At 39.3% G+C, this 27,211-nt stretch overlaps 1 protein-coding gene across 1 annotated transcript in view; it reads right to left on the bottom strand.

Annotated features, from left to right (window-relative positions):
- DOK6 (docking protein 6) overlaps positions 1 to 27,211 on the bottom strand; it is a 188,537-nt gene that overhangs the window by 5,462 nt on the left and 155,864 nt on the right. The window contains exon 7 of the mRNA XM_053396618.1: positions 24,933 to 25,050. Within this exon, the coding sequence (XP_053252593.1) occupies positions 24,933 to 25,050 (118 nt within the window). The remainder of the gene's footprint in view (positions 1 to 24,932; positions 25,051 to 27,211) is intronic.

Below are 27,211 nucleotides of genomic sequence, written 5' to 3'. Positions count from 1 at the left end.
CTGGGACATTTGTATTGAAAATAAAGTGCCTGCACCAAACAAAGGAAATGGTGAAGCTGACCTCCAAAGCACTTTGTATTTATCACTCATAATTTCAAAGGAATTTCAAAGGAAAATGTAACCAATCCACTTTAAGTTGTTTAATTGCAATGGTTCAGTTGCCATCAATTTTAGAGAACACGTGGAGTGTTTATTCCTTTATTGTTGAGCCTTACACAGCAAGTCTCTGCATGTCTGTTGAGAGTCTCGCTGAATAGGACTTTCTGCTATGTGCCTGATCATTCTCAGTTTACATTATTGTTGATTAATACCCCACCTTTTCCCTTTGACAGGGACTCAACACAGCTTACAACTAAATTTTATTTCAGGCCACTTACCTGTTTAAGGTGTTGTACAAGCCTGTAAAGTAGGTTAGGTTGAGAGGTTTTAATTGGCTCAAGGTGACCAGGTGAGCTTTACAGGGAAGCTGGGATTTGAACCTGATACCTGAGTGTGTTACTATGTGCATTGGGCAGGCTGTGTGGGGGCAATACAATGATGCTTGGTATCAAAACTGGAATGCTAAAAGCAGGTGACCTCTTGAAAGTTCCAGAGGGCACAAAACACCACAGCTTGATTTTTGTGTGTTTCATTGTGTGGGGCCCCCAGAGTGCTTTGTATTGGAATTGTGTTTGGAAGTCTGGTTTTGTACTTTTTCAGATGAAGCTAAATTTCTTCCACGCTTTCACCTCCATATCACTAAACTGGAGGAAAGGAACTTAATTCTGTGGTTTGTCTCGGGTGCCAAAATGTCTTGGGTCGGCCTTGATCCTACATACTGTAAACAGCCTGCAAATTTGCAGCTTTTTTATAATATGCTATTACTATTGTAATGTAACAGGAACACAGATATATTTCAGTGCTTGTCAGTTTATCAACCTACCGTATTTTTCGCTCTATAACACGCACCTGACCATAACACGCACATAGTTTTTAGAGGAGGAAAACAAGAAAAAAAATAATCTAAACGAAATAGTGGATATATGATTTTTGTGGTTCATGCTGTGGCCACAGACATGTGATCTGACAGTGAGTTTGGGGTAGCCCAATGCAAAAATCCTGAGGATCCATGTGGATCCATGCTTTGTAACCATGGAGGAGGGAAGGAAGGGGAACCATGGATCCTTTGCTCACGACTGCAGCAGATCCCCCCGCCACCCGCAGGCATTCGCTCCATAACACGCACAGACATTTCCCCTTACTTTCTAGGAGGAAAAAAGTGAGTGTTATGGTGCAAAAAATACGGTACTTGTATCACCTAGACAGCTCTGTAATAGGGTTTTTTGGGGGTGGGTGTGCTCCACTGGGTAATATCTTGGCTGCCATCTTTTCTTTCTCTTTCGCTTTAAGTTGGTCTCTTGCAATTTATAAAAGCTGGGGGGGGGGCAGGTTTATGACCAAAGCACCGTAAGGTAAAGTGTCATTTTTATCTGAAGAGCTGATAGTACAAATTCACAAGCTATGAAAGGAAAAAAACCTACTAAGAAAGAAAGATCTGTAGCAACTTCAGAGTCAATGGGGAATTTGGATTACATGCTATTAAGGAGCTGAAAGAAGAACATTAATGGATATTTGAAGAATAAGATGAGAGCAAATGCTACTGCTCATACAATCACTTAGATCTCTCTGGATTATGAAAATGATCCCTTCTGATCAGAAAAGTTCATAAAAATATTTTAAAAATTTTCCATTAGTACTGCAAATTCCTATATATTTGCAGAAAGGCATGGAAATAGCATTGCTACACTTTGGAGAAAGTGTGTTTCAGAGGTGCATCAAATTCTATTTTTATAGTCATTTTGTCAAGAAATGTGACACAAGGGGATGGAGGGGGGGAGGAAGTCCTATGCCCACAGTTAATTTCCACTGGGACGAATGAAAACACTTATTTTCAGAAAATCAATTATTATTGCTGCTGCTATTAAGGACATAAAAAACTATATATATGAAAGTTTTCAGAACAACATACTCAGAATAAGAGCACATGAAGTAATAGTTTGCCATGTATCCAGATTCAAATGTTTTTTGGACCACAGCTATAGCATAATAAGCAAGATCTGAAATCTGGTCAGCATCCTATAATCTCCTTTGAAGCATTAAGTGGCAGCTTGCGTATGTTTGGGGGTTATTATGAATCAAATATCAGTGAGAAACCTTTCATATCAACAATATACAATTTATTAAAGTTAAGTTAATTCATTCAGCTGATATTGAATCATCATGTGATATACATGCACGTGTTATCTGATGCTTTCTGGTCTTTATTTTCTAGTCTAAGGCTCATGAAAATGTGATGCCTTGCTTAATAGCCTAAGCTGTTCATTGCTTTATATTTTGCTGATGATCCTCTTCATTTTCAGTACTGATCCATTTGTGCCTGCCTAATGTGGTTGTTTATGGCTAGTGGTAAGATTCAACAGTAAGGAAATGCAGAAGACTTTCATTTTCATTAAAACAACTGTTTGGCATTTTAGTCTGAAGTACAAAATGTGGCTATGGTGTAAAATGAGCATGAAAAGGCAAAAGAGGAAGACAGTTATTGAACGCTCTGGTAGGAATATAATGATTCACCCTTTGTGAGAGTGCCTAGGGACTTCAGTTTATGGGCATGAACAAATAAGATAAAGTATAAAAAAATGGGAAAAATAGTTTATATTGGAATGACCTCGAATGACCAGAGATGTGAAGGAAGATATAAAAGTAATGAAAGAAACGCAAACCAACCAACCAACAGAAAGTGATTGTTGTGCCCAGGCACAACCCAAGCAATAGCAATACACCAAGAAAACGTTATATGAATCAATGTATTACTGATTTCACATCTAAGCAGATTTATAAGATAATTTTCTTTTATATCCTTGAAAATTACCTCTAGTACCTTGCATTCCAATAGGCACCTTTACCAGCAGTGATGGATTTTTGATTTACTGTTCTGATAGTTCATATTACTTTCCCTTCTTGTCTCCAATCATGCCACTGTAATTAATCAGATGCACCCTTATCAAATGCTCTATATAAATACTTATCTATCCTATTGGATCTCCCTGTTGGTTGTGGCAATAAAATTGCAAGGTGGATGTAATATTAACATACTAATGTGATCTGCGAAATATTTCTCTGCTGGAAATTATTTATTACATAGTGAAGACCCGAGGAAGCTTTAGTGGTGGATTCCTGCAAGTTCAAGTGGGGACTTAGGAAGCTATGGATGGAAGGTAGTGTTTCGGCTGCCCCTTTCCTCCCTTCTCAGCGTTGTGATTCAAGGACCCGCCACCCGCTTGAGGATAAGAAAGACACATGGACGCAGTATATTAGGTTAATGGGCTAAAAAAGGCCACAACTTTATTGATTACAGCATGTGAGAGGTATTGGCTTAGGCATTGGATAAAACAACAGTTTGGAACAGTCTGGAAGGGGTGAGTCTAACAAGGGTTAACCACCAGTAGGAGGAGCCTGTTGATGCAAATACAACTGTAAGCTCCCCCTGATGTCACCGGGGGTCATGCCATGGCCCTAGCCACCAGCAAGGGCATCAGACAGGATCCACGACTGCCGGACTCCTTTAACAGAATACCCATAAAGTGGAGGGGTAGACAATGGCCACACCCTGCCCTCCAATACACAAACATATTCCAATGCCTAACTGCCAATACCTAAAAGTTGTGACGATTTGCTACAAGGTAGGTGAAAAACCAAGTGGCTGGTGCCAATTTGCCAGTTGGATAAAAATTTCTACCAGGCCCCTTGGACAACCAAGGCGACCAACCATAGGTCCATAGCAAGGTCAAGAATGAAGCAATGAACTAAAGGGAGGGTGGGTGATCTGTCAAAACCCAGAAGCCCAATGAGGGGGAAGCGCCGCAGTCGCATTTGAGCGGATGAACCCCGCCCCCGAGCCTCCTCCCGATTGGTTGGCTGCCAAGGGGCGCGGCGCAGCAGCAGGGACAGCTGAGTAGGGGCCGGAAGGCCCCCTGCCAAATGCGGGAAACGGCTCCCACTCACAACTCCTCCCCTCTGGGAGGAGGAGAGGCTCAACCAAGAAATGTGTTGCTGCTGTTAGCCTCTTGGATTTGGAGGGGGTAATCTCTCTACTTCAAACAGAGAGGAAAAAGGGACTGATCTAGCTCAGGAACAGATATATGGGCATTTGTATATTTAAACATCAACTTAGCTTCCTCCTTTCTCACATCTACCATTGTGTGTGTGTGTGTGTGTGTGTGTGTGTGTGTGTGTGTGCTGGCCGCTGTTGTGAATGAGAGGTTTGTCTACTATCTGTCCCCTGACTATTGGATCTTATGACTTGGGAGAGAAGAGGGCTGCTATTTCAGCCAAGGATGTGACAGAAATTCCTTCCTGTCCTGCCCAGCTGCCAAATTAGCTTCACTTGTAACCCTGATGCAGACAGACCAAAGTGGCAACAGAATATATAGTTGGTGATGGGCTATGTGGTGTCCAGCATCTGCATTATCAGAAACGCTGCAAGGGTTTGATTGCACAAGCTACTCCTGGAGAAGTATAATTGCAATCTTAGACATGCTTGACCTGAAATTCCTACTGACTTCAATGGTACTTTATTAAAATAATATCATTTGTTTGTTTACTTAAAACAGTTCTACTTTAAAACCATTCAAAAGTATAGTGCAATAATTTTAAAAACCCTATTGATTTAATTAGCACAAAACAGAAACTTTTGGTGTGTTTCCTGGAAAACATGGTTATGTTTGTGGTGTGTGATGAAATGGATCAGAACTGGCTGGTGCAGATATGCATCAGCATTAATACAATGGAACCAATTAAAAATGTCTCCTACTTCTCCCTAGACACTTCTCCCTTTTCAGATTAAATTTTTTTTGAGGACTTCAGGCTTTGGAGAGTCCTTGGAGTGGTTTTTCTTCTAGTCATAAATGTCTTTAGCTAGTAGTGTTAGGAATTCTAAAACAAACAAAGTAGTTGAGTAACCTGTTATAGAGCTGAACAGTTAAGCAGACAGAGGATGAAGGCAAGCCAACATTACAGCAGGTTCTTTACTCCCCATTCTGGCTTCACAATTTAAATAACAGACGTGAATTACCAATGTGCCTAATTTCCAATTTAATGTTGCCATCTGCAGGGATATCCTGTTCTTTATAAATTTATTGTGATGCATTCAACTGGGAATCTGAAGAGTAGGTCTTAAAGAGATGAAGGGTTTATATTTTTTAACAGTAAACTCAATTCCTCTGTTTCTAAAATGCAGGATAGCAAATAACTTCTATGGTAAAATAATTTTAGGCCTAGTTTTCTTAGTTTTTGTATGCAGTGCCATTTTACAAAGTTTTGATTTTTGTTGTTGTTGTAAAACAGAAACGCCCTTAGATCTGCCTGTCTGAAATTTTGCTAGGTTAATTCTATTGTATGTCTGCAGGTTTCATGCACCTATGTTAAAAAAAAGACCCAGAAAGTTATGGCTGCTGATATAAACAGGATAGCTTCCTATTATGAATTGAAGCAACTTTCTAAATGGAAGTGTATTGGGAAGCTTTTAATGTTTGACATTTTATTATTTTTTATATTTTGTTGGAAGTCACCCAGAATGGCTGGAGAAACCCAGCCAGATGGAAGGGATATTATTATTATTATTATTATTATTATTATTATTATTATTAATTTGAAACAAGCATGGTTATTCAAATTTGGAATTGTTTCCTATTCAAAGAAAAGTTGGTTGTCAAATATGGTTTTAGTACGTTAGGAAATAGTAAAAAAGAAGAAAACGGTAATTCATCCTTTGCTATAAATAACTAGATACAACAGCATATATACCCAGTATACTTTATGGATGCCAGTTTTGCTCTGAGATTAAAAGCAAACAAAAACTACAGAGCATAAGGAAGGTCAGTTATGTAACAAAGGAGAAATAACCAATAATCCACCAAAATCACAATGAGCAACAGTTGCATTTACAGTTTCTCTTCTTGGAAAATAAGACTGTCTAAAAGTAATTCCACTATAATAACCATATTTCACTTTTAGTTAAAGCCAAATCAATCGGAGAACAAAGCAAAGTGGTGTACTCAGCTGAATGCATCAGGCTGCGGCTGAAACAGCTGAAGTGTGGGATAACAATGCCATTAATGTTAATGCGTAAATGATTTCTACTGAAACAATACCGAGAAATTATTATAATGGAACTCAGCCCAATAATGACTAAACCACCTTGATTACTCAGGACATTGATTCAGCATGATCAAAACAATCCCACTTCCAACCTTCTACCATTTAGTGACTGCTGTTTTTACAGTTTCTTGCTACAGATTTTTACTTTTATTTTCTTACCCTAGAGAGTCAGCATAGCCCCAGGACAATTATGCATTACTGAGGGTTCTGCTCTGCCTTCTGTGTACTACAGTCATTTACTCTGCAACTGTCGGTTCTCCACTGGCTTAGAAGCGAATACGCTATTTATTCTTTTGTAGGGCAATTTTCTTTTCTTTTCTAGTATGTCTTGAGCTGAATCATATTGTGTGGAATGACAGGCTACCGTATTTTTCGTCCCATAGGATGCTCCGTCCCATAGGACGCACCTAGTTTTTTTGGGGGGGGAAATAAAGGAATTTTTTTTTCATTTCCCCCCCAAAAGCTGGTCGGGGAAACCGAACCAGGTCGAGGAACAGCGGGATGGCGGCGCTGCGCCTCCCTGCTGTCCCCCGAGCTTGTGGGGCTGGCCGATGTCTGCCCAGCGCGAGGGGCGCTCTGCTTCAGGGTGCCCCGCGCGCCGGGCAGCAGGCTGCTATCCGCAGCGTGGGGAGCCCCGCGGGGAACTCCTGCAGGGCTCCCCACGCTGCGGATGTCTGTCCGGCACGCAGGGCGCTCTGCTTCAGGGTGCTCTGCCCGCCGGGCGGCAGGCTGCTATCCGCAGCGTGGGGAGCCCCGCGGGGAACTCCTGCAGGGCTCCCCACGCTGCGGATGTCTGTCCGGCACGCAGGGCGCTCTGCTTCAGGGTGCTCTGCCCGCCGGGCGGCAGGCTGCTATCCGCAGCGTGGGGAGCCCTGCGGGAAATTCCCGCAGGGCTGCCTAGGCTGCGGATGTCTTCCTGAAGCCTGGAGAGAGAGAGAGGGATCGGTGCGCACTGACCCCTCTCGCTCTCCAAGCTTCAGCGAAAGCCTGCATTCACCCCATAGGACGCACCCAGATTTCTCCTTCATTTTTGGAGGAGGAAAAGTGCGTCCTATAGGGCGAAAAATACGGTAAGTAAAATATGGCTCCCTCATCCTCCCTTTTGGGCTACTCCTTGTCTGTGGCACTTCCCACATCCTGCTCCTCTTCATTAGACAGCAGCAGTCAGCCCATTTGGGATCATGGGACAAGTCACGACAAAAATATCCATAAAAGGAGAGCCTACCACCTTTCTAGGTAAATGGTTCCATTGTTGATTGGCTATTGCTATTAAGATGTTTCTCCCAACATTCAGCCAAAACCTATTCTCTTGTAATTTAAGTCTATTCGATGTAGTTCTGCCCTCCGGAATAGCAGACAAGAAGTATTTGCTTCCTTCTATGTGGCAGCAATTTGCATATGGGGACCAATTTGTGTATAGCATGTCTCTCCTTAGCTATAACGGTGGTGCTGGAAAATCAGTGGATGTGCAGGACTTCAGTGCCTTATTTGGAAGTAAGTGGTTTCCAGGGGGAAAATCCATTGGCAATGAGACCCAAGCTGTTAGTTTAAGCAGCAAATTGTGTCAAACAGATTGAAACAATGAAACAGCAATTCAGGCACACACAGAACTACAGAATTGTTACTGTTATCAAGAAATCAATTTATTTACTTATAGAAGTATTTATACACTCCTCTCTTGCAAAACATCAAGACAATTTACAGCAAAATAAAACTTTTAAAAGCAACACAAAACAATTGCTAAAATGGCCGGCTACGCCAGAAAAACACACACAACAACAACTGCATAGGCCTGTCAGTAGAAACTTTCATTTGGAACCATGGACTAAGATATAAACATAAATGAGAATATATGATGTGAATTCGGACTGTCAAAATCTAAAAGACTTTGTAATATAAATAGTTAAATTGGGCACCTTTTTGTTGTTGTTGTCCAAAACCCCAGTATCACAGATGTCCCCTCAAGGGACATTTGAGAAAGCAAACCTGTAGTGGGTTTCAGATGACTGTTTCTAATAGTCTGAAAATATAATGCAACTATACATTCTCAGGTTGTTACCCTGAGGGAGAATGTTGCTAATTAAATAGTTTTACATTATATCTGGGCTTTTTTCTGGGTGCCTGTTTTTGTCTTATTCTATTACTTAGATTTATTTTTTAAATCTACAGTCTGATAAGCTAAGCTAACCTCATGGTTTTCAATAAGGAAACCTTCAAGTCCTGAGTATAAATTTCCTAAGAATCTGTCCACGTTTTCCTTTGCCACCTGCTTCTTTCCAATATGTTGTCTTTGCCTCTTCCACAGCAGTCACAAGTAAAAAAGATGGCCCATCTGTTAAATGCTTTTGTCTACCCACTGACAACCAGAATATGTATTTTGAAAGACCAGGGAGAGAAAGGATACAATGGCATGTTTTGGTTTTTGCTATTACAGCAGCTTGCAATAATTCTCAGAAATTAATATTTATCATGTATCCACTCACTGATTATGAATCAATTTGTGTGATTACCTTTATTTCAACTAAAGTAATGTATTTAGGTATATAATTATATGAAGATAAGCTGACTGTTAACAAAGCACTTCTTCATGCTAAAATCCAATTACTACTTAGCATAACATTCAAATGCGAGTGTATTTTTAAGCAGTGAGGTTTGAAGCTGGTGGGGTTTTCAGAAAGGTTATCTGCAAATTCTCTTTCAGTACAAAATAAAATATGCCGCTCAGTCAATTAGATGCAGCCTGATCCTATATATGTGGTGTGAACAGTGACTTAAAACAGCGTTGCTTCGGTCACATCAAATGTGAACCATGACTCTCCTGCACTCCCTTTAAAACCAAGGTAGAGAACCTGAATGAAGCTTGAGGCCAGTCATGCGTCTCTCACCAGCCCCCAGCTCTATAGGCTACCGTATTTTTCGCCCCATAGGATGCACCTAGGTTTTTTTGGGGTGGGGGGAAATAAAGGGGGAAAAATTATTTCCCCCCCAGGCATGGGGCTGGCGCGGGGGAAGCCCGAGCTTCCCCCGACCCCAGCCCCCAGAACAGCCTGCTATCCGCAAGCCTAGGGAGGCGCGCCGGTCTCCCCAGGCTTGCGGAGAGCTGCGCGAAGCCCGGGCGCGCTCTTCAGTGCGCCCCAGGCTTCAGAATGCAGGCAGCTCTGCGCACCAACCCCTCTCGCTCTCCAGCCTTCAGAGAAAGCCTGCATTCACCCCAGAGGACGCGCACACATTTCCTCTTCATTTTTGGAGGGGGAAAATTGCGTCCTATAGGGCGAAAAATATGGAAACTCCTATTTCATGCACTGTCTCTTTGGGAACTGTTTTCTTCAATGTAAGAGGCAGAGTTGGGATGGAGTAGCCCAGAGGGGGGGAAAGTGTAACTCTGCACTGCTGCAGGTCCACCCACAATTGGTTTCTGGGACTGTCCATCAGTTGTAACCCTACATCAACTGTCATTAATGCCTGCTGTAGAACAAACCACTACAGCCTCTCAAGTGCAGAGGGATCCATAACATAGATGATTCCATTGTTGCTGAAAGCCTTTCAGTGTTGTATGTCACCTTCCATTTGCTCTCTGTTCCTATCTTATCCCAATCCTCCTTTGCTTTTCCATGCCACCCAATAGATTGTGTCCATTAGCGATGCAATCATACTACTGCACCACTTTGTTTTACACTGCTTTATGCTCCTTTCTCACTTACTTTTGGCCATGTGGTGTTGCTTTTCAATGTCTTCTATCCCTACCGTTGTGATAAGTAGTAGTGAAGAGTATTTGGCTATCAGAACTGAATAATTGTCCAGGGGGGATTACTTCCAGCATGAAATATGATGGTACCAAAATGATTTCAAGGTCTGTGCTAGACAAGACTCGTTGGAGACAGCATCCTACAGTGCAGGTGCCACCACTAAGTAAGCTTTTTCTTTGGTAGCCACCCACTGCCCCACAGATGACAGGGCACCCAAAAGTGCATGTGTTGAGGAAAGCACATGGCAAGACAATGAGTCCTTCAATATCTTTGTTCCCAGCCATGAAGGGTGTTAAATGTCAAAATGAGCACTTTGAATTGAGTCTGATGACGAGATGGGAGCCAGTGGAGTCGACAAAGCACAGGCAAAATGTGAGATTGTAGCACCCAGTCCCAGTTTATAGCCTTGCAGCTACATTTTGGACTAATTGTACTTTCATACCATCTTCAAATGCAGCCCCAAGTATAACACATTACAGTAGCCTAATCTGGACATTTTTAATACATGGGTCTGAAGCCAAGCTATTTTTGCCTAGAGCTTCTCCTTGTTTATATTTATTGCTTGGTGCTGACAAATCCAACCTAGGCTGGAAAGAGACACAATTCTCCTGGTGGTGTTGCTTTCTCAAATGACTCTTCATAGAGACACTTAAAAAAAGAGACCCTGAAGAGGAGAGCCTGGTTTATAGAGCATATACTAACTTTTAGATAATGAAGAGATATATGAACACAGAGCTAAGATGTGACACACAGTTTACCATTTTATTACCTATAATTTGTCTTCCTGGGCCTGCATTGGTTTATTTGTGCTTTTACTGCTTACAAGTAATTCCCATTTGTCCTGTCTTCCTACAGATGTGGCAACATTATTGTTACTTTGAATTCTAATATTTACAGATTAGTATCATGATTCATTAATCAGTTATTCTTAGTGGAGTCTCAGGTGCCAGACCAGAGTACCCTCTTAAAGTCCAGGACTGACTTTATTTATTTATTTATTTATTTATTTATTTATTTACTTATGAGATTAAGACTGTACCTTTCTAATGCATATGAATCACTCAAGGAGGCTTGCAATAATTAAAATCACAGTGACTTAATTACTGCAGCACAGCAACAAAATAAAAATATAGTAACAATAAAAAATAGGCAATAAGAGACAGCATGATAGCTAAGATGCAGACTTCTATGAAATCACTTTAGTGTAGCAAATTAAAAGCTTGCCAATAGTGTTCATAAAGTGGTGGAAGGCAATCGGAGACAAGGCTATCCAAAGCTCCCGAGACAAGTTGTTTCGCAATACTGGTGAGGCCACTGAGAAAGCCCTATCACTTGTATAACTTTATTAGTATATTATTTTGGTCACCTTTTACAGTAGAATGGGTCAAAGTGACTTGACAAAAAATAAGATACAGCAAATGAAGGCAATTTAAAGCATTGACAATACAAGATACGTAAAATGCTCCACCAATAATAAATTAATAAGAACCAAGTCCTACCCACCACACTGAAAGATGAACACCACCATATTGTCAGCATCTGTCCATCTTGGGAGATGATGGAAGGATGTGCCTTTGGGCATCAAACCATTGATCTAATTTCCCTTTTACATTCTCACAATGCCCCCAACCTACCACTGCTCTGGTGAACATTGTGCTAAATTTAAAGCAGTGGCCAGATTCAGTTGCGAACATGGCCACTGCAACAAGGTAAATTCGCCATCAGAGGAACAGGCCCAGCAGAGGACATTTTGCTCAGGGTTTCCTCAGACCTGGAGCCCTGGTGGTGGTAATGAAATGCATGGGTCAATAATGACTGATTTGATGCTTTCTTAGTAATGTGCCACTTAGATTAGCTTGTACCACCTTGGATGTATTTTAAAAATGTAATACTGAAAATATAAATTAAAATATCACAGCTCAATCCCCTGCACGTTTATTCAGAAATAAATCCCATCAAGAACAGTGAGGCATACTTCCAGACCAGTGTCTTATGTGGAGTGGTGGTGGAGATTCTGTGGTAATTGCTTTACCAAATCCCCATCAGGACATGGTATCCTTCTTTCTACAAATAAAGAATGTTTAGCCGCTGCCACCTTTAAGAATCACATATATTCTGGAGATTCCTACCGATAACACTGTCTTAGTCGTATCATCAAACTCAACTTGGTTTTACTCTAGGCAAAGTTCTTTGACAATTTTAGTGTTCTTGAAGGATCAAACGTATGTAGTAAAAGTGAAAGTTACTGCATTTACAGCAACGTGATTGATGGGACCCACTTGTGAACAACTTTGGATCCAACCTAATGGTATAATTTCATGATCTGCTACATGATCTGCACGATTATTTCCTGTTTGTGGTACCATATCATATGATTAATTAAGCTTTAGGTGGCAGTCATTTGGAGCCATCCATCTTCCTTCACAAAGTACATCCTCTCTATTTGGCAGCTGTTTAACTCTGCATTTCTGGTGCGTTTCTTTGAGCACAAATGAAAGCTAGCCTTTAAAAGGTACAACATTAACTGATAGAAAAATGCACCCCAAGACAGACACATACTGTGCTCGCTAGCAATCAAAAGCTCACTTTTCAAAGCACTGTCTGTTGAGTCATACTTGACTCGCCTCTAAGTACACTCAAACCACTGATACAAAGAAGCATGACAGCAGAGTCAAGACACAGTTTAAGCAAGCTCTGTCTAATTCATTAATTGAGATGCCAGCCAGATATTCACCAAGCTTTCTTTACACTGCCCGTGGCTGATACAACTGGTATGACATTTTGTTTTCCGTGTTCTGATACAGATCAGCTAAAATGCGAGCAAATGCTGTTGCACATTCTGTATCAAAGCCTAAATTCATGCAACAGCACTGGCACATGTGTCTTCCTTGCTATCATAGTTTTTCTTGCCTTTCTCCCCAACATCAAAAATTTAAACAAACTCCTTGGGAACAGAGCACTGGCCTTTTTTTCTTTTTTCTTTTATGAAACACTGTAAAGTGCCATATACATTAATTGTGCCAAATAAATAAATAAATTCATTCTTTAAACAAGAATTAGCTTAAGGACCAAAAATGTGGAACAATCATGGTTGTTCTTCAAGAGTATTTTTTATTATCATTTGTAGAACAAAGGATGCATGGTACAAACACAATATAGCTCCTGGAGCCATTTACATTATCTGGTACCAAAACAAGGAAGGTATGTAAAACAAAAGTGCATTCTGATAGGTTGCTTATTAAGTGGGAAGTCTATGCTATATATTCTCTTACCTAATGTATACAAGAAGGAAAATACAATTCTATGCCCGCTAACCTTGGAGTAAGCCCAGTCGAAATCATACGTAGACATGCAAAGGACTGTGCTGTTACTCACTAGCTGAAATCCATGGAACTAAAATAATGCTTAAATTTTCTGGATCATGACTTAATGTTAAAAAGAAAAGCAATAAATATACTTTTAACTGTTCAGGACAAGACAATCTAATGCTCAGAGGGAGTGGTGTTCTCTCACACTTGTCCATGAATCATGGTAAGATATGCTGAGGTTAAGGATAAGGAAGAAATTAATTCATTTCACATTTTAATGTGCAGTTACTTAATTTGTACTTCCTAAACCAAATCAAACTATAACACAGTGATCTTTCAAAATCTTCATCCGTTTAAAAATGCATATAGAATCTTATATTATGGAATGGTGCACAAATATACTTATCTAATATATACATGTAAAAATAATAAGCAAAATGCTTTATATTGAGCTAAATTACTTACAAAAATGTGTATATTAGGAAAAAGGAACACAAACCGATGTGGAAATGGGGTGAATTTAACTGAGAATTGGAAAAAAGAGAAACAAAAAATGGGAGAGTCACCCATCCCTAAGACAAATTTCAGTTTGTATATGAAGTTTTTGACCACCAAAGGGCACGGGCTCTGTCAGCCATTTTGGCTCATCAAACTTTAACTTAAACATCTATAGGTAAAGAAAATTAGATTATTCAATCTGTAAAGTACAATAGTTACAGCGCAAACCAAACCCAAAATCCACCAGGAGTATTGAGTTCCAAATAGGTGGAACTTGGGCTGTCCTGGTTGAACTGAACTGAGGCTATGCTGGTTCAGTTAGGGCTCAACCAGTGAAATGTAAGCTGACAGAAATTGTTATGGTATAAATACCCTGAAAGGGGCATTCCTGGGGTGTGAAGGGTGGTGAAAAGGGGCAAAGAGAGACCTATACATATTTCAGCTCAGTCATGTGACCTGATTACTCAATAGAACTAATGTTGGCAAAAAGGCTGGTATAAGTCAAACTCTATTTTAAAGTTTCAGGTAGGTAGCCGTGTTGGTCTGACGCAGTCAGAATATATAACAAAATTTTTAAAAATTGTCCAGTGGCACCTTATAGACCAACTAAGTTTGTTATTGGTATAAGCTTTCGTGTGCATGAAGAAGTATCTGAAGAAGTGTGCATGCACATGAAAGTTTATACCAAGAAAAAACTTAGTTGGTCTCTAAGGCGCCACTGGACCATTTTTAAAGTATTTTTTATATTTCTATGTTAAAGGTTTACTTTCCCTCTCCCAGGCAGTAGACTGCCTCAGTTGGCAGTACCTTCACTTCTGAATGAACTTTGCAGTAGGGTTAACTTATGCTGACTTAAATTTGGGATTGCTCTGCCCATCAGAGTAGACCTATTGAAATCAATGGACTTAAGTTAGTCATGACTGACTATGATTTGGTAAGATGCCACTGGATATATACCTTCCCAGATAAAACTGATACCGAAGTGAAATTGTTTTTTACTTGGGCTTATTTGTCAAATTTTCTTTTGTTCTTTTGTTCCTGCTTCAGATGGTTTCAAAAATATGACCCGATCTTCCATTCAGGCCTTCTATCCACTGAACTGTACTTATCTACCAGACAGTGAAAAATAGCTAGACTGTCTAACCCTAGGGTGAGTCATCCAACTGCATGCCACAGTTTTAGGTAGAAAACTTCATGCTAGTTTGAGAAGAGAGTTAACTGCTGTCGAGTCAAAGCCACAGTTATTCAGGTGTAAGTTTCACTGCATTTAATGGTATTTACCAGATCGTAGAGGATTGAAGCTTTTAAATGTTTTGTTATTTGAAAGTAATTATATTTTCTTATTTGGCTGGCAAAGCTATTGCAGCATTAAAGATTCTTTATAATTGTCTGTGGAGATGATGAAAGAACAGCAAATCTGAAATGAAAACATTTGATTAAGGCAAAGCATTATGCAAACCTGTAATCAACCTAACTTCGAATGAATAACCTATCCAGTTATTACCATGGCTTTAAAATGTCCTCCTCCAGCCCAAGCCCTTTGGGCATCACAAGTCTAAATGCATAAGCAAGAAATAACACATATGGACACACACACTTCCACTATAAGATCTGTCTGCAAAATATATGATTATTTTGAATCAGTAAGTGAGCACTGTCCTCTCCTCCAAATATGTGCTTTCATTTTTTCCAAATAGCTACTGTTGCTTTTGAAGTCCCCCTCCCCCCGCCGCCCCAACAGCTAGCAATAGACAGTACCTCCTGTTCCCAGGACCTGGGAACACTGAAATCATACAGCATTTATGATAGAAAGAAAGCTTTCAGCAGAAAATGCATGATTTCTATGGCTGCCTAATTAACCTATGCTAAGACAAAGTCAGAAGCAGTCATTGGTAGCACAAGAGGAACAATGGACCAAGTACTTTTGTGTTCTGCCAACCTTGCATATGTCGCAAGGTGATATTCTCTTCTTATTAAATAAACGATGAAATGTATTGATTTTGATTTATGTGCTTCTGTTTACTTGAATCCCTTTAAAAGTAGCAAAAGATGCAATATTTATAAAAGTAACGGAGCAAGAAAGTGTTTGTTTTATTCTGCATTCTTATTTTTAAAAACATTACACATGCTAAAGATTGCTGCTGGCAATAGGGATTGTTTCTCCCCAAGTTCTCCTGCTTTCTACAAATTTCAGGGGAGGCAATGCATTTGATTTTATTATTTTATGTTATTTAATGGATTGCTGGCATACGTGATATGTAACAATAGAAAATGGAATCTACAGAGTCCTGTTTTGTGGATTATGCATGTTTTTTTGTGCATTTGAAACCAATGGAGAACACTGTGGCCAATACCCAGTGCACTCTCTTGAGCTACACAGATTGTCTCTTACTGGCTCCATCTGAGGAAATTTACAATCTCTCTCTAAGGCTCCTCATAAATTGCCAGCATGGTCATCACTTGGGCAAAATTTGGCTACCCTTTTGCTAAGCAGTTTGTTACTTCACACCTTTGAGAGCTATAATCAACTTGCACTGTAAAGCCAGCACAATAGGCACATTTCCCCCCTACGTTTATGACTGAAGCCTCAAAAATCTTGATGACTGGTTATAATTTTACAATACTCTGGGGCATGTTATATCACCTCATTTCAATTTTAATATTTTCAGGATGATGGGAGAGGCACATGAAATAAAACAACAGAGAACTGTTTAAAATAAAAAGATTTACAAGGTGGAAACTAGAAACAAACAAGCATGAAACTGTTTTAACTATGATCAGATACTTCTAATGTGTACAAAGCTTACAATTCATGCATACAACAGGCTGCCCATGCAGACCAGTATTACACATTGCCTTTGCACAAACATTAGCCCATGTATCCAATGTCTCTGTCACTGAAGTCCACTGACTTGGGAGTTATTTCAGCCATTTTCTGCTCCTAATCCCAATGTATGTGTTAAATGTGGTATTTATTTCTTTATTAGCAGAATGCAAACATGGGAATGAGAGCCTGAGTCCCTGCACCTGTTTTTCTACAATGCTTAGCATCCTATATACAAATAGAGAGTGGACCTTTACGGAGTGCCAACTTGAATAAAATATTGGGGGGAGGGAGATAAGCCCCACCCCACACAATTGATCACATGATGTGGTGTATGCACAACATTTGAATGGCAATACCCATCAACTTTGGAGGGGGCCCAATCCCCTCAAATATTTTATTTCTCACAGAGTGAGAAAAGTGAGATTTAAGAGGTAAAATACATAGGTAAAAGGTGGTTAGGCAAGTTGCTATATAGTTAAGTCAGTGATGATAAAATGTTGGGTTTGGGATATTAGAAAGAAGATTTGCTCCCCCCTTTTTTTTACTAAATAACTATTGTTTTCCATAAATATATGAATGTGCTCCAATCTGGGTGGATTATAGGAATAACATGTCTTACCCTACATGTTAGCTGTGAATACAGTGTTAACCATACAGAGGAAGTCTTACTATTCCTGTAAGTCTACATGTTGTCAATACGCTATTCTTGAGAGGAAAATTAAGGGAACTCTGAACTCAGTAACTAGCCAAGTAAAATTCCTAGTGATTTCCAGAGCCGAGGCTTGTTGGGAAGCCCTGAAACATCACAACACTGGAAATATTTTTGGCATCTACTAAATATGTCAGAGAAATGTACATTTTGTTTGTTTGCTTTCAATAGGTGCTAAACTTATGATGAAGTTTAGGAAGTATCACTTGATGAGATTTTTATTGTTGTTTATTACTATTAATACGCTGTTTGTAGATAGATGGTTGTTACAACTGGCCACCTATCTCTTCTACTGGAACGGGGTGCATACATGTGTTTGGGAGAGAAAGTGAACATTTCTACTAGCTGGAAAAGACAAGAGTTCTAATTTTCATTTCCGGCTGACTATATGCATCAGTAAACTTAAGAGCTCCCAGTGTTGAAAAATTTCTTTCAGAGAGATAATGGTCCCCTGCTGCCTACGAATCTGAATATTGTATTACTGACTTTTAATGCAACAGCATGTGCCAACTCTGTGGGTATTACCCAGACTGTAGCAAATAAATGCTTGGGGCAATTTCATGCTGGGTGATGATATTGGGAAAGGGACCATGAACAGTCAACCATTTCCACAGAGTTTTCCTGATAGTCTCAATAAGACTTTCTACTCAGCATCTATTTTCTAAATCTCTTTTATTTATTAGCCTTTCACTAGAAGCAAATATAGCCATGTAAGGTGAACACATCCCAGTTTGCTGAAAACCTTTCTTATAGATGACCAGTAGTTTGAGCAATAATATCCTGCTTTTATTTGAGAAGAAAGAATCAAGTTCAGGAGTTCATATGAAGCACTCAGTTCACAACTAATGTTATCTGCATCAATTTTCTGTTGTTCATAATATGTCTCCAGCTCAGGTATGTATGAACCAAAGCACTGGCACAGCAATCTCTCACTGGATCTGGACCCATGTGTACATGGTGCAAGTCAGTTGATTTAACTTGTTCATGTTGGGGCCAATGAACATGCCATTTACGCTACCAGCTGGAAAGACCACAGCAGTGCAAAAAATGTATTTGAATTTTTTTGATCAGTCTTTTATTTGCATGACTGTGGTAGTACAAAAACAAAACATGACCATCCTCAGTGTATCCATTTTCCTAGCAATGTCTTTTTGAGTATTGTAATAAGTATTTATGAATGTAATGAGTGGATCATCATGTGATTTTTAAGGATGCTTTGCAATATACATTGGAAAGTGGAACACAGGCAAAACAAAGCACTTCTGTTATGGTATGAAAAAAGAGAGATAAAAAGAAATGCATACAGAGGAGCATGCCTTACAGTGCTATTTCTCAAAACAAAATACTGCTCTGATGAATGGAGAATGAGACAGTTGACAAGACGGATGATAGATTTCCATTTCCTAACCTGAAACAGATCATTTCATCTAGGGCAAACCATCTGCGACATCAAAAGCTGACTAAGGGATGATGCACCAAGTCTCTTTACAAATAAAAGCCTTGCAAAAACTGCTTAGGTGCTGATTAATTATATATTGGGCATCAGCAATGGAAAAGGCCTACTAAAGCCTGTATGATCCTGTAACATTGTCCCCAGAAGCATTGTTGAAGTGGGAAAAAAAGATGGTAGCCAATGGGCAGCCATAGCCCACCCCCAAATATCCGTGGGAATTAACTATCATCATGCACAAGAATTCCTATAGCAAGAACATGGAACACCTAGATCTGACTGGTAGTGGCTCACCAGGATTTCAGACAGGGAACATTCTCAGTCCTTTCTGGAGATGCTGGGAATTGCTTTGCTTGCATGCAAAGCAGTCACTCTGCCATTGAGCTTTAGCTTTTGCTCAGGGGATCAGAAATAAAAATGTTTCATTTTCAACAGGCTTCTATGGCAATATGGAAAAGCAGCAAAACATGGTCAACTAGAGTCATACTTGGTGGGTTTCTATTTTACCTCTTATAGCAGGTACCACCTGTTGATATTATACTTGAAAATCTACCTTAGCATAAAACAAAAACAAGTACCTTTGTAAATTAAATTTATACGGAGTAGGAGAAATGCACAGTGTTAAGAATTAAATGAAGTATTTTTCTCTTAGGAAAGGAACCAGCCAAGCAAACCAATAAAACATGAACAGAGTTAAACAAGATTTGATAAAAGGTAATCCAATGAAGATACGGTAGAATAACCTCACTTTTATAACAATTCATCTTTAAATAATGTCCTCAACTGTATAGCTTGCAATGCACACATAAAAATTCAATTTTGCTTAAATGTGTCATTTATATCTCAGCTCAAACTTGAATAAATGTTCTGCTTCTCAAGACTTTGTGTCACCAAACCTGAGAAATAAGTACAACTATACTTGACAAATATGCTACCTCGCCTACGCTCCTAGGTCTTTATTTTATGTTTATAATTTATTTAATTATGTTTTCCTAAATCATCCTTAAGCCAAAATACTGGCCTATCCTTGTGTGTGCCTTTTGTACTGGTGCTGGTTTCCAGGTTACTTAATATATGATAAACAAGACTATACTGATGATGTTCTATTCCTCCATTCAGAGAATATACTTCTCTCTTGCCCTAGAAATGGCATGGAGATGAAGAGGATGACCAGTTTATTCTGTTTCCTTTCTACTGAATGTGCAGCGCAATCCCAGCCCCCTTTTGTGGGTGTTTTTTTTTGGGGGGGTTAGATTGGATATAGCTATCCTCTTCCCAGCTATTCAGGCTAAGCCATTAGTGCATCATCCCTCCCTTCCACCTGCCAAATGTGTGTGTGAGTGGTGTGGTGTGGGGAGTGCCACAAGTAAGATGCGCACTGGCAGCAACCATAGAAGGCCTTAAACAGGGCATTCTGGGGAGAGGGAGGGTCTTAGCTGGCCTGAGATCTATTGGATCTGAACAGGGCTGGACTCTAGTTTCAAATTTCAGCAGCACCCTTTGCACGGCCAAAATTTGGCACCCCTACCTCTCACCTTCCTTTCTGCTCAATTTACTGTATCATAGTAGTGATGCATGCCCTGTGGTGCCCCCTAGACCTGGTGCCCCCACTGCAGTGGAACCAGTCACACTGCCCTAAATCTGCCTCTGATCTGAAGCTGGTCACACAACTGTCGTACAATGGCATTAGTCCCAATTGCTGAACCATCTCCCGACTGGTGCAGCCATGCAAGGCAGGGTTGCTGATGTACCACTAGTGATAGCAGTGTGAGGTTGAATCCAAGGAATCCTTTTTTGTTACTGTTGCTGATAAGTATATTATATAACCTGTAAAGTCTCACTTCTGTATCTTACTGTCCTCTGGAATATGCGGAATAGCATTGCCAGACCATGTGAAGCAAAGAAAGACTTGATACAACACATTTTGATGTGCTGCCCAGTGATATTATGACAAGATACCAGGAAATGCATAAAAAAACCTAAAAACAAATGTCTGCTGGACCACTAAGTCCATAATCCTCTTGTTCACTAAGTGGCTAGAGAAACCTGAGGAGAAACCCCCCCCCAAAAAAAATCCTGTGAGGCAAAGGCATGAGATTGAGCAGCTGGAACTCACTCAGCATAGACTATTATGAAAGGTGTATTCCCTAAACTTTCACTATGATTTGTCAAGACAAACCATGACTTAAGGCAGGCATAGGCAAACTCGGCCCTCCAGATGTTTTGGGACTACAACTCCCATCATCCCTGACCACTGGTCCGGTTAGCTAGGGATGGTGGGAGTTGTAGTCACAAAACATCTGGAGGGCCGCATTTGTCTATGCCTGACTTAAGGTTTGGTGTTAGCTTGTTTCAAAGAAATCATAGTTACAATCAAAGGTTCAAATGAAACAGCACACTGTGCTCACCTAAGAATAGAAACAGAGGTATCTGAAGCCTTCTTTCCAAGGAGAAGTGGGGTGGGGAAAAGAAAACATGTGCCCATCACAATGAACCATGGTATATCATAATGCCCAAAAGCAACCATACTGAAACATTTTATATTGTTTCAGAGTCACAGTAGGATGAAGGAATAAATTTAGCAGTTTCTGTGAATATGAACACACAGTGGATATGCCAAAATGATGAATGCCCCTGCAATTCTGTTAACACACTTTAATTTGCAGAGAACTACAGATGCGCAAAGGAAATGCCCACAGGATTAGCCTACACGAGGACTGAACAGAATGACTCAGGCAAGTTTTTTAATGTTTTGTAACGGAATGCTTTTTTAAAAAATAAAGAAAAATCAAGTCATGATTTTGCAGCGAGTATTCATTCTGCTTTGTATTTTGTACTTGGGTGAAATAATTAACACCTTATATTTCATTTTCTTCAACAATGAAACATATTTACACTTACATGCATTGGTAGCAGATTTCAGAATGATCAATTTCAGAAATAATTACAAAAATACAAGAAAAGGTCTTGGTAATGCAACTAACAGCTTGAAGAGCAGAAATTAAAAACTAAGGGTGTGATCCTAAACATAGATCCACAGGGATGAACAAGTAAGGATGTGGTGGATCTCTAGCTCAGCCAGCAGATTCCCAGCTCACCAAGGTGGTACTGATATACGTCCCCCAACCCTGGCTTAGCCAGAGATACACCAGTGTAACTCCCTCATCCTGTCTCAGCTAAAGCTAAGCCAGCTGAATAGATATTGGCAGAACGTCATAGCATCAGCACTTAAATAAATATGAGGCAACTGGTGGCACTGTTTGCATAAAAAACTTTAAGGCTGGACCTAAAGTATTAATTTCATTAAACATTTCTATTGATAAATATCAGAGTAAAGGGTTTAAGCTGTACTCTAATCAATACAAATAGCATGAAGGAAATTGGGCTTGGATATCAGATTTATACTTCTTCATCCAAATGGCTATGAAGTAGTTTTTATTTATTTCTCCAAAGAAATCCACATTCTGTTTTATTTTTTCCACTCAAAACATTAAATTTTTGAGTCATTCATTAAGAAAATAGGGGCCAAAGCAGGCTATGGGTGGTAGTTTCCCTTACCCCATCGACCACATTCTAAATGATTGTACTGCCATAGAAAGTCAACCAGATTTTAAACACAAAGGGGGAAATTGAATGGCTCTGACAAGTGAGTGGAAAAGCTAGCTAGCTAGGTAGGTAACTATGGAGAAAGGTTATTTCTGCTTATTACTACACTCATTTAAGAAAATAGCATGCAAGCTGGTTAATTATTATTCAAGTGCACCGCAATGATGCATTCAATGTTTGCAGGAAAACTCCTAAACCTGTCTAGAAAAGGCAAGTTAACAGATTTATCCATTGAAAAAAATGTATACATGCCTATATATATTGCACTTATGCAAATTTTTGGGCTGCATTTGAACAATTTCTTGTGCAGAAAAAAAGTTGCAATTACATGATTGATGTAATGGATAATAAAATATCTGGTGTTGGCACATACAAGTGGTGAGCTAGGCCTGTTAGTGTTTCTATGTCATTATGATATATTTATTCACTTCCTTGTGCCAAGACTCTTAAATCCTTTCATCATCAGTTTGAGCTTCATTCCTTTACACACACACACACACACACACACACACACACACACACAGTATGAAAGAGGATTTGTGTATTTTACAGATCAATGGGCCATAGTCCCAGGTAAATATATATATGATTGCAGCCTACATTATTCATCTTAGCCAATTTTCAAATCAAGGAATCAGCATATCATTCCTCTTCACCAAATGGAAATATTGTTTTATTTCAAATGAGTTGCAGAGAAGAGAAAATAAAACAATTTAACTTGCCTTGATGCTCACATAGTGTGTTTACTTTAGGAGTCTGTTCTAAAAAAATGCAGCGGGTTACATGATCAGTTGAATTCATGGTATAAAACCACATGCTTTACCATACACATACATGCTGTCTTTTGAACAATTTCACAAGCTGGCCACCTGCTGAGGTTAATTTAAGGGAAAAATATTTTTCAAAGGGAAACAAACATCCTTTAAAAACAACACTACTACACTATCAAAAACAGTTAAGTACTCCTTTGGGCAACATAACCCATATGTCCTATATTTTCTGAAACCAGTCCTTGGTTTAAAAATTGACTGCATAAACATATCTTCAGCATATATATATGTACGTTGTCATAGTTCATGTGAATTGAACAAAGAATGTGCATGAACAATAGTGATTTGCCTAGTCACATGAAAGCACACAGAATGTAAACAAACTGACTGATTAAATTGAGTATTTCATGAATTGCCAGTAACTGATCATAGTCTCCAAACTGTCTTGCAGAGTGGGTTTTATCCAATGGGTTTTTTTTGTTTTTTAAAATATATATTACAACCATGTATATTAACAGAGCAAAGTACTAAATTCTGTGTTGACATAACCAATTTGTGAAATTACATGGAAGCTATTATTCTATGAAAGGTTTATTTGTGACATTTTCTTTATATCCCTGTGCAGATATAACACTCCTGAATATTTAGCAAACCATGGGATGATGCACTCCCTTCCTGATTCCTTTTTGGAGCACAGATTTTCATCAACAGTTACACGAATCACAACACTGTCATACAGGGCCAAGAGCTTAGGGAGAATTTGCTTTTTAAAAAATTCATCACGAATAAGTAATCATTCACAATGTGAATTTTTAAGCCAGGTTTGAGGACACTGAAGCCTCAACTGTTCAACCATCAAATCAAATCACCACACCAGAAAGTCATGAACTTGTTATTATTGAAGGAATTATTGATGTTACTGTGTATATAGGGCACCCTTCTTTTGACGAGTTAACCATTTTAATTTAAATAAATCCAGGAAGCAACTGAGAGCAGATTACTGTCCAACCAACACAGTGGTGAATTCAATATATTTCTTAATGACTTTTCAAGCATTCCTATGAAGAAGGGCCTCAGAGGATGATCTCTGGGCCTGGGTAGGCTCATATGGAGAGAAGCAATCCTTGAGGTATTGTGGTCCAGTAGCTGGCTACCACATGCTTCATTCGCAAAGAGTAGCAAGTAAACCTGGAAGAGATAGCAGTGTTTCTTTTGCCTAGTTGCTTGCAGAAGACCATTCCCACCATCATGGTTTCTTTATCAGGCAGAGAAAGTGTGTTTTCCAAATGTACAACACCTGGACTAGCAATAGGCTTTTGTCAAAGATACGTCTCCTGCATACAGAACAATCACCTTTCCTTCTATACTTGACAAGGCACTGTAGTAATTGCCTATTTATTTTTCACTGGAAAATGGCCAAAATGTATGGTGAATGTGCCAGTTTAAACAAAATCAAATCTTCTCTAACTGCAAATTGTTTCCTCTGAGAAATTCCATACAACCCTTCCTCATTAGATACCGAGAAGTCACACATTATACATATATTCCATTTAAACGCTGAACTGTCAAATTGACTTCTCAACCTATGCAAGATTTCAGGTAATAATATACACCATTAGAAGAAGAAGAAGGTGTGTGTTTTCTTTATTAAAAGTGGTGAGTGAGGAGGAAGCATATCTCACCACCCCTACTGAGTCTGATGACAAACCTTAGTAATTGAAATGGAGAGAAAACCCCCAGTGCAGATGAAAACAATTTGCATGAGTTTTGCTCAACGTGAGAGAATCTAATGGACATACCATTTTAATATTCAAGCATCTTACCTTGTAAACTGTAGATTTCTCCCACGCTGTTCTGCCTAGTGATGTGATGCCAGTATGCACTACGAGGAAGCGAGATTGACTTGGGTAATGTCATAGGTTCAGTCAAACTGGTCTGGAGCTTGAAAGATGAATAAAATGTTATCAATTCTATTGCCCAATTCACATCAGTGTTACATGTTTCAAACCACTATAATCACACACAGTGTTGTGAATTAAGCATACTTTACTCACAGTTAACTACTTTTAATTGTGTACAGCAGTAATGAAGAGAGTCCACTGAAACACAGGTGGAAAGTACATTGAAATATATTTCAGATGAATCCATATGAAGCTGCTTCCAAAATTGCAAGTGAAATCCTGAGTGGAAGTAAAACACTTTGACAACTCTTGGTGTTACAAGAAAAGAACTCCCCGCCCCCATAAGACTTGGTCAGATTTGGGAATAGGGCTGAACAGAACTGGGAACCAGCTGCTCTGAGAGGCAGTGTTCTGTGCAGAGTTCATGGGTTTGCAAGCAGCAATCTCATTAGAAGGTAATGATTCAGAAAAACAGCATTAATTCTCATGTGGCCCCTGTACTGCGGCTATTGTATAATGATTAAAGGACAACAGGGACATGTCAGAAAGGGACACACAGTACAGCACACTCTGAACATCACAACAATGTGTTCCTTCCCTGCCTTCCCATTTCTGTCCACAGAAAATACTACATTAACGAGTATGGAATTGCTGCAAATTTAGAGATATTCTTGCTGACTTCCCTAGATGATATATTTATAATTATACAAATAATTTCCGCAAACAACATACTTACTCCAGTGTGATCCTATTAGATTCCCATAAAATTACTAGTCTGGAGAAAACAATTTGTTTGTAGTTGCAACTCTCTTGCATTACGATATCTGATGCAGCTCTATTCAACACTTCAGCAAAAATGTATGTTGCTTTTTTTTTTTTTAACAATTAACCCCCTGTTCCAAATTAAATTCTAACTTGATGTATTTATCAAAATGAAAACAAAAACATTTCAGTTGTAATCTGAATGAGCCTATTTCATTTGAGGCAGAATTTAAGTCATCTCAGTCAAACCAGTTTCTGGATGAGGAATGAGGAATGAAATTGGGAAGGGGACACACTAAATTCTGAAATCATTCTGTTGACAGGCAAGCTCCTTTTTATTATTATTTAAATAAATCTGACCTGTTTAATTTCTGCATGCTGCTTTTTATTTACTCTTTGAAACTGTGGTGTTTTAATATGTTCTACTACATTTTTAGCCCATTTTTAAAGCCATATTTGGAACTTGTTGAAGAGTGAGGTATACACCCATAAAACAAACAACTATGCTTACTCTGCTAGATCAGACTAAGGGTGAACCACTTCAGGTATAGGGTGGTATATAAATTCAATAAAACAACAACAGCAACAACAACAACAATAGCAGCACAGCAGTCCCACTCTGCTGCCCCTTGTGAACTGGAATGCAGTGGCACACAGCCTCTGAACTTAAGACCTTTAAGCAGAACCTCATGTCTAAAAGCCACTGGCAGATCTATCCTCCATGGATTTTTCCAACTCTTAATTCTCTTTTAAACCTATCTCAGGCAGTGACCATTGGCACACTTTGTAGTCATTAATTCCATATGCATGCACTGGGTGAAGAAGTGCTTTATTTTGTCTTAATTACAGCCAATCAGCTTCAAGGAATGACCCACAGTTCTAACACAATGGGAGTGGAAGAAAAAGTTTTCTTGATCTACAGTACTGGGATACAGTAGCTCAGTCATAAGACTCATAATCTAAGGGTTGTGGGTTTTGGCCCCATGTTGGGCAAAAGATTCCTGCATTACAGGGTGTGGTCTCTTCCAGCTCTGCAATTCTATTATTCTACCTTACTGTCTTTTTCTTTCTCTGGAACTAAGAGTCCCAAACACTCCAGATATTCCTCATAGGTAAGATGCACCAGCAGCAATCACTGCCTTTCTGCTTGGCCTTTTCTTATGCTATTTTTTCAGTTTCAATAATAATCTTTTTCTGAGATGAGTCCACCTCAAATCCACCCCCAATCTGCTCAACGGCTGATCTAGTGGACCTTATTTTTAAAAGAAGGCAGCATGTGTCCTAGGAGCAGCCTGGATGCAGACTTGAACTGGACCACTACTTTTGGTTCAAGCAACTCTGAAAAGTTTCCATTTCTTACATATGATAAAAATCCAAACATAAAGTTTTGAAATATATGTCGCCTCTTCATTTTTTAATATTGTATTTTCAGCAAGAAG

This window comes from Podarcis raffonei, chromosome 7 (genome assembly GCF_027172205.1).
Source record: "Podarcis raffonei isolate rPodRaf1 chromosome 7, rPodRaf1.pri, whole genome shotgun sequence".
In the NCBI taxonomy this organism is placed as follows: Eukaryota; Metazoa; Chordata; class Lepidosauria; order Squamata; family Lacertidae; genus Podarcis; species Podarcis raffonei.
This window is presented reverse-complemented; position numbering and strand designations above follow the sequence as displayed.